This window comes from Myzus persicae, unplaced genomic scaffold (assembly GCF_001856785.1).
Source record: "Myzus persicae strain clone G006 unplaced genomic scaffold, MPER_G0061.0, whole genome shotgun sequence".
Classification (NCBI taxonomy): Eukaryota; Metazoa; Arthropoda; class Insecta; order Hemiptera; family Aphididae; genus Myzus; species Myzus persicae.
Genome location: NW_019104404.1, coordinates 52144 through 61868, shown reverse-complemented (window position 1 = coordinate 61868; position 9725 = coordinate 52144). Strand labels below are relative to the sequence as shown.

General features: G+C 29.7%; 1 protein-coding gene across 1 annotated transcript; it reads left to right on the top strand.

Annotated features, from left to right (window-relative positions):
• Positions 1-1995: 1995 nt before the first annotated feature.
• Positions 1996-6959, top strand: LOC111041923 (E3 ubiquitin-protein ligase UHRF1-like; the record flags this gene model as incomplete). The annotated part of the gene is made up of 11 exons (XM_022326379.1): positions 1996-2169; positions 2228-2427; positions 2491-2840; positions 2909-3095; positions 3184-3403; positions 3471-3682; positions 3760-3903; positions 5875-6031; positions 6096-6347; positions 6409-6507; positions 6571-6959. Coding segments are annotated over 11 exons (2142 nt in total), but the record flags the coding sequence as incomplete, so codon positions are not given.
• Positions 6960-9725: the final 2766 nt, after the last annotated feature.

Here is a 9725-nt window from a genome sequence, read left to right as displayed (position 1 = left end):
TTAAGAGAGCAATTAAAACTAAACTTTAAATTTAACTTACAATTTATCATTTGTGGGAAATTTATGAAATGTTAATTCCGGATTTGTCCTGCTATTGTTCTTACAATTCCAAAATGAACAACTCTTATGTGAAGGCATTTTACAATAGTTGGTATTAAAAACAAAAGACTTAATTCAAAATATTTGGAGAAAAACAAACACAAGGAGAGATCAATCAAATACCATCCTCCCCACCATAATTAATAGAAAAAAACCTTCCATAATTAATTTATTTTTAGCTCAGATTTGTCGTATAAATATTCAATTAATTATTAAAATGATTTATTAATATTTTAACCAATCAGTATTTCAAATAAAGGCGGGATATTTGAATAGAATTAAAATTGTTTTCATATAGGCAACTTATGTACACAAGGGCCGGATAGGCAACCACTACGATTTCGGGGGGCTATGTCGACGTTTGTTATCATTAACTGTCCCGTATTGTCATATAGAGTATTTGATGATATGTAATATGTATACATCTTTTCAAGAATCGTACTAAGAAAAAAATATACGAAACCCGATATTGAGTCCTTCAACTTCTCTATCGAACTCTCCAATTATAGTTATTGATACCTCAAAACAGAATGATTCAGCTACAGCCTCGGCAGTGGATGTTCAATTAGAAATTGAAGCTTCGGAATCCTTTACAGGTGTAACTGCTTATTGTTTATTAATTCATGATCGTATTGTAGAATATACGTACCTTTTACTAGAAAAGTAAGAAAACTTGTGTAAATATAATTTTGTTTTAATTTATAACAATAAAAAAAAAATTAATTTCATAATTTGTGTTTTTAATTGAAATATTAATTTAGTAATGTTGAAAAAAATTTTAAAACCTAACCTAGTGTACACGGTAAATATTTTCGTATGAGGGGTAAATAGGTGGACACTGAGTGTGAAATTACCGTATTGTGTGATACGGTAATTCTGAATCATCTGAGGCGGACATTCCCCCTCGAGCAAAAAAAGTTACCGTAGAAAAACGAACTGTGAACATACAAATACATACTACTTACATGTTGTTTTGATTTAATTAAATTTTTTTTTTCGTCTGTTTTGATTTGTGATTTTTGAAACTTTAAAATTATTTCAATTATAGGTTAGGTTAGGCTAGATTTTTTTATTTTCACAAAACATTGTGGTTTTAAAATTCTCTGAGACTATTTTAATCCCTATTTAATACTATACAAAAATAAAATTGCTTTTAGATTTTGAATAGAGCAATGAACTTAAGTACGAACATACTTAAGTATGAATTAGTACGTTAAGTACCAACCCATATAAAAAGGAGAAAAATAAATAAAATACACCAAAATTGAAAAAAAAAAAAGAAAATGTTTTTTCGACCAAGAAACACTGGGACAAATTCATAATGACATCTGTACTATTGATTTTGACTAAAGATTTTACTTAAGTCAAATTTCCATAAACACCAGCCAAGTTCCGGGCCATAGTTATAATGTACAATATTTATTGTGCTATCTATATTGGTGTCATTCCAAATTCGTGTGAACCGCGTACTTTTCTTTGATTTCAGTGGCAGCAGAAGCCAGAATCTCTTTTCCTGATACAATTTTATCTCAATAAGTACATTAAAAGGGTGAATAAAATATGGCATGAAAACATGATTTGGTACTTCAATTAATACGGGATTATTGAAGCAGTTTACATTAAAAATAGTAGAGTGAAATTTTATTTGGAATCGTAAGAAGCCAATATTATTTGACAAGCTAATATTTTTACTAATTAGGGAGTTAAATAATAATAGATGAAAAGTTTAAAAAAACTTGTTTGTACCAACAATTTCTAGAACCATATATTTACTATAATATCAACAGATCAATCATTTTCATTCACGAGGACCCTTAAAATAATATATGTAAATTAAATTATGCTCCTTGTATTTATTTTAATAATAATTACATGATCGTTGTTTGTATGTTTCAGCTTGAAAACCAGTATAGCCTCTTTGATTATAGCATTAATATAAATGATGTTATACAATTGACAATCATGTCTGAAACTGACTCAATACAAAAATCAACATTGAAGGTTCCTGAGAATTTAAAAGATAAATCTATTCTGAGTTGTGCATCTGACACTAATTCTACAACAAAAGAAGTAAATATTTTATCATATTAAAATCTTCACAAGTCATATATTATTTCTTTTATTCTAGGATAATTTAGAGGATATATCTGAGGAGAGCAAGTATTTTAAACTGGGTGATTATGTTGATATACGAGATTTTGAATATAGCGTGTGGTACATGGGTAAAATAGTGAAAATAAAAAAAGATGATTCTTTTGAAATTGAACCAACTTCCTCTGATAATCAAGATGAACATGACGGGCTTATTTATTTTGTAGAGGATGCAGGGTAGGTTTTATATTATTTTTATTTAAAACATATTTGTAAGTCTAATTGATTATATTTATATAGATCCCCTACTAATCCGCCCACTAAAGCTAAATTGAAAGATATAAGACCATATTCTACTGATAATCTGCCATTTGATCAATTAAAAATAAATGATAAAGTTCTTATGAATTTTAACACCGAAATTCCTAAAGAACGTGGCTATTGGTATGATGTACTAGTGAAACAGATAATAGTTAATAGAAGAAATCGTGAAGTAATAGGAAATGTTACTATTGGATCGAATAGAGCCGTGTTGAACAATTGTCATTTAAAGTTTGTTGATGATATTTTCAAAATAAAACCATACAAGTTAGTTGCAGAAAGGACTGCAGAAGAAGATACTATCATGCAAACAAAGCCCTCTACAGAAAGTAAGAAATTGACAGCTATGTCACTTGTTAAGAAAATATTAAATAAATGTTTTTTTTTTCGTGAAAAGGAGCTACAGCTTTAAGTTGCACTAGATGCAAAGACAACATTAATAAACTATGTGTATACTGCGCGTGTAGTGTTTGTGGTGGCAAGGAAGATGAGAATAATCAGTTATTGTGTGATGAATGCGATGACAGTTTTCATTTGGCCTGCCTTACACCACCCTTGGCAGAGGTTCCAGATGTTGAATATTGGTTAGTGATAATGATAAATAATAATTGTATTAAGGTAAATTTGTTTGTACTACTATATGTATATTTGTGTGTACAACACTTGTTTCAGGTATTGCCCGAGATGCAAAACTGATGATAACGAAATTGTTAAAGCTGGTGGAAAATTAAAGGCTTCAAAAAAAAAGACATTAGCGTCAACGTCAAAACGTGATTGGGGCAAGGGAATGGCATGTGTTGGTAGAACAAAGAAATGTAACATTGTTCCACCAAACCACTTTGGTCCCATTCCCGGTGTTGAAGTTGGCACTACGTGGTTATTCCGCGTTCAAGTGAGAAGCAGAGTAGCAGAGAAATCTTCCTTCAAGCATATAAATGTTTATTTAAATTGTTCTTTAGGTATCTGAAAGTGGTATTCACCGTCCACCAGTTGGAGGAATACACGGCCGTGATAATCAAGGAGCATTTAGTATTGTATTAAGTGGTGGTTATGAAGATGACATTGACAATGGTGATGAATTCATGTATACTGGTTCAGGTGGAAGAGATCTATCTGGAAATAAACGCACTGCTCTGCAGAGTTGTGACCAAGAATTGACACGCTATAACAGGTAATTTACAGTACTATGGTTAATTAAAAATGTATTAATCTTTATTATTGTTATATTTGTTTAAATATTTATTGTAGGGCTTTAGCTCTCAACTGTGATGCAGAAATCAATAATAAAGAAGGAGCAACAGCTATGGATTGGAAAAAAGGCAAACCAGTTAGAGTTGTGAGGAATTATAAACTTCGTAAGCATTCTGAATATGCACCCGCAGTGGGAAATCGGTATGGATATTTTATTTTAAAATTTATTTTTATTATCAAAATGAGTACTTGTGAATACATAATTGATCTAAAATATAAATCTAAATCCAAACTTTACACTGTTAATAATGACTTAACTGAAATGTGCTTCTTCTTAGGCTTGAAACAGACCATTAAGGTCTAATGCTGCTTCTACAATTCCTTTCTCCATTGCATTCTATCTACTGCCATATGATGCTATAAGTAAAGGTCCACTCGTGTTAAGTCTCTCTTCACCGTACGAACCATCTTTGGAGTGGTCTCCCTTTTTTTTTTCCACTCAGATTTCCATCGGGCACTTTTGTTATAAGACTATCATCCTTCTGCACGCCACACATGCCCAGCCCATTCTAGTCTTTTGCTACTAAGAAATTTGCAAATGTTCGGTTTATTATAGTCTTTGTAAATCTTAATTTTTTTTTCTTTCAATAACTCCTATCTACATTAATCAATAATTAATTAAACATTTATTTTTAAACCATTAAACCATAAATTCTCCTTAGTATATTCCTTTCAAAGAAAAAGCTAGCTTTCCCTCATAATCCTTTATGCTGGCCCACGTCTCACATGCTTACGGCACTATGGGGCGTAAATAGGTTATGTATTACCTTTCCTTTGTTTGTCGCGACAGTAACTTCGACATGAACATCTCTCTCATTGCATAATAGCTTTTGTTAGCCATCTTCAGTCTGAGTTTTATCTCATCATGCATGTTATTTTTCTCATTGATATTCACCCCAAGATATATTTAAACTCTTTTACTCGTTCGAATGAATATCCGTGTACCTTGAGATTGTTCTTCGGGGTTGCTTGTCTTGACATAACCATGTATATTACGTCTTCTCTTCGTTAACTTTTATTCCCATGTCTTGACTTGTTTTAAATAATTTTTCAGCACTAGTTTTTATTTAATTTATAGATGCTCGTAAAATGACCTAGTCATTTGCATATGCTAGAAGAGTATTCATCCCGACCAATTCCATTTTTCGTTTTTCATGTATGTCCCATGTCACTTGTTCCAGGACAAGATTGAATAGTACCGGAAATAGTGCGTCTCCCTGTCTCAAGCCGGTTTTGCATTCAAATGCTCCCCCATAAAACTTACCTTGCAGTCTATTGGTTACAAATCTCAACTAGTCTCACCAATTTCCTTGGTATACCGAAATTTCTTAGTGTTATTCTGAGTTGTCATATATTGTCATATGCTTGTTTGAAGTCTTAAAAAAAATATGAAGGTCTTTATTATATTCATAGAATTTTTCCATTACTTGTCTCATTGTGAATATGTGATACGTTGTAGATTTTTATCGTCTGAAACCAGTTTGGTACTCTGTTAAGCTGTCTTCTGCATACATTTCTAGTCTTAACAATGCCATCGATGAGATTTCGTAAGCTGTATCTAACAAGGGAATTCCAGGGCGGTTTGATACTATACCAATGTCTTTTTTTGAATATTAGATAAATTATCATGGTTAAGAAAAGTGTTTGTGGTTTAAAACCTTATTTGAGTTGTTTGCAGTGTTTGAAGAACTATTCGGGTTGTTCCTCTCTCCCTCAAGTTTTTCGAGTGCTTTGTTTTCATATAGTCATTTTTTCTCTAATTGTCTTGTTTGCTAACTCCTTAAAATGTTTATATCTCGTGGTTTTCTTGTTATGGGTTGTGTATCATTTGCAACGAGACTGCTTCCATACACCCATTATTGAACCAGTGTTTTTTTCTTATTGGGATTGGGTTTTTCTTCGAGATTTTTTGTAACCTAGGTAACAACGTTTTTGATATTTGCCAATTTGGTTTTATGATTAGGAATTAGGTTCTCCACCTTTTCACTTGTAATACGGAATCGGAATTCTTCAGTGACATCCTGTATTCTGTGATTCCCAAAGGGTTTATCTGCATTATAATACATTTAACTAATTAGTAATGACTAATGTGAAAAAAAAATTATTTTTAAGCTATGATGGTCTTTACAAAGTTATGAAATATTATCCAGAGACTGGAATATCTGGATTTATTGTTTGGCGTTTTGTATTGAAACGTGATGATCCTACACCAGCTCCTTGGACGGCAAAAGGCAAAAAGCGTATTGCTCAATTAGGTCTTGAAATAATTGTGAGTTAAAATAACAATAAAAATATTTAATTATTCATTCAATCATTTCATGTGGTTTTGTTAGTATCCTGAAAATTATGTACCTCCTACTGAGCTTGACAATATAAAATCAGATTTACCCGGCTTCAAAAGGAAAAAAACACTACAAGATATCGATAACAATGAGTCTAATGAAAATGTACCAAAAAAAAAAGATGAAAAGAAAGTCAAAATGCATTATAAACTGGAAAATGATGCTGATGCATTAATTAATGCTGATTCTAGCAATAAAAAATATTGGGATGATTGTAAAGAATTGTTAAAAGAAGGCAAAAAAGTATGCAACTTTTTAAAATAAAGTGTACTATAAAATTTATTTTGTGTATCATCCTTTATAGGCATTTTTGGATAGAGTTGAAGAAACTTTTATGTGCATATGTTGTCAAGATATTGTCTTTGAGCCAATTACATTAGAATGTGCTCACAACATTTGTAGAGTAAGTTTGTTACTAAGATTTATTTTGATTTTTATACTAATTAATATTTCTGTTGTTTTTTAGGGATGTTTAAAAAGATCATTTAGATCTGAGGTGTACCAATGCCCAGCATGTAGAGCTGAATTGGGAAAAACTTACTGTATGAACATGAATATTAAATTGGCTAATGCTCTTTTGTATTTCTTCCCAGGGTATATTACTGGTCGTTAATAATTGGTATCAATTAACTTTTACAAACAACATTTATTATTAAAAATAGCAGAATACATTGCTTAATATAATTCTTATTAATTTTTCCAGCAAGATTGCTTCGGATAAAACAGTAATTTATTTAAATGTATTTTGTAACTTAAATTATTCATACATTTATTGATGTTGAATTGTACTTGGTGATTAAGTAACTCTTTAAAAAAAAAAAAAAACATTTTGTATTCATAATTTTTCAGTTTTGGTAACCCAAAGATTATTAAGTTATTTTAGTTTTTTATTTATTCAAAATGTATTAATGAGTTTTATTTGTGTAATAACATTTTTTTTTTTGACAAATTAATTTTTTTTATCACTTGATTAAGTTAAAATATTTAAACAAAGAGGTTGAATGTATTAATAAAGTAAAAATTGAATTACCTTTGATTTGTTCATTTACCTAACTACCCAAAATTAAACAAATATTTTAAGCGGCATAGGAGCAACTTGACCAATATTTTTGAGGGTGTACAAATTTAAAAAAAATTTCAGATCTGTACTAACGTTATATCCTATACTCTGTTCACGATAATAACGCAATTGGGCGGCGACCAAAACTAGAGAGTAATTCTTGCTCATTTCCACCATTATTCCAGCTCTAGAGATCTAGGCTCATGTTGGGAGATGTGCGAATGAGCTGCTTTCTTGTCGTGAACAGAGTATAGGTACATTTTCATATGAGTGAAGAAAATAATATTGTTTACTATTTTAACATAATTTATCTGCGAAGTAAATTATATTTATTTGAATTACTATTTGTTCAGGATGAAGTGGTCCACTCTCTCAATTACTCTAATCAACAATGCCATTACAATTATTTTTATTTAGGTAAGGACTTTTTAAATTCTCTCTAGTTGCGTCAATGTTCATCATAAAACAGAATGTCAGTTTGGTTTCAGTCGTTAAACCATTAGTTTTCTCTCCCTTACTTACTATTAAATTTAGAACCCACCTTATGTTGTTATTTTTAATACTAAAGTGAATTCACTTATTATCAAACTGTAGATAAGAACATTACCTGTATCGTTAGCTAATTGTACGTTGGCTTTTTTACAGTATAATTTGTATGTAATTGATAAGCAATTAAGAACAATTAAGAAAATTGTAATAATTTACACTCTCTTAACTTACATACAAATTTAAATATAACATAACATAGCGAATGAAACTACACATGTTTATACTAAATTACATATTTTAAACTATTTTAGTTTTGTTGTATTTAATTTAAAAATATTATTCGTGATTACATGAAACCTTCAGTGTAGGTATATTACTATATTTTATACACAGTATGCCATTTTTAAATGCAATATTTCTGTCAAAAATGAATATTAACCTGCCATATTAGTAGGCACTATAATGACTATTATATAGTATAGTAAAATAAATTACTTTGATCACAATAATTGATAAAATATGCCTACTTTGCAGTAATATATATATATAGGCTGACAGACTTTCTTTGTAAAGAATCGTTGTTCTTATTCGATGATATTATATTGTTGAATTTAAATATTGAACACATCCATTACAGCGACTCTCTAGACATCTAATGTACAGCAAAGCGTTGTCACTTTTTAAATTATTTAAATTATAATTTTAAATTATTTAAAATTGGTTTGTTGTTGATTTATAAAAATAAATCATAATATGCATTAATATTTAATGTGCTTCTTAAGATATCTTAGAGAATCTTAAAATATGTAATATAAATGTTTGTATTTCGATTGTAGTTATCATGAAATGAGTTTGTATCGTATTAGATTTTGAATATGCAGCTTTTTAAGAAATATGCAATTGCATAAAGTTCTGAGCCAGGGAAGGATTTATTTTTTTACGGCTATAGGCACTAAAAACTTGCCCCCCCTCCCCCATAATAGGTTAACACTTAACAAGTTATAATACCCCCTCCAAAATACTCTAAATATTAAATATAATAGTCAATAATACCTAAATCTAATTCGATTTTTAGACATTTTTATCCTCGCTTTTAGTTATTTAGCATATTTTGGAAAAATGTCCTGCAAATTTTAATGAAAACCTTCATTGATCATTTGTATGAATTATGAACCATCAACAAATTTACAATAATTGTATAATAATAATAGGCATTCAAAACAGTTTTTATAATGAATATTTTCGTATAACAATTATTAACTTATTATTTTAATTTTTGAAAATGACATTTTGCTTTTAAAATATTTTCTTTTCTTTTTGTTGATTTATAAAAAACACGGACACCCCACAAATTCTATAATCTCTCAGACGCAGACTGGGCGCAGACGCAGACTTTAAATTAAAAATAAAATAATGAATTATTACCGATTCAAATGTTTGATTAATGTCATAACCGCTATAATTGTCTAATAAGTTTAATATAGTATGGCCGCGATGGCGTATTTTTAAGCTTTACGACGTTTTTAGTTGGATTTTAATATACAACACAAAAATAAACAACTTTTAACCTCAGCATTTACGTTTAAGTTGTCAGTCCTAAGTTTGAATACACTGGTCACTAGTAGGGAAATTTGTTTCGATTCGTTGTAATTATTTTTTACAAAACGGAGTCATCAGTCATGACCCATAGGTGATCGTGATTTTAACCTGCTATATCTCGAGTGGGACCTTACTTTTGCCTTATAATAACCGTATAATATTATGTATTACTATTATAATAGTTAATAATGTATTGTGTATTTGATTTGTTGTTGTTAATAATAATCGGTTCAACCTGCCTTATAAATAATCGAAAAACAAATGACGAATAGCAATAAAAAAATATAATATTAAAGTATATACTTTAAAAACAAGGGCGGATAATCGTTTTTCATAACATGAAATGATTTATTATCGATAAATACATTTTTTAGCATTCAACAACTGCGTAGGTACATGTTAGTTATATGTACACACACACAAATGCACAATATTATATAAGTATCTACCTACTGTATTAATTGGCTAATATT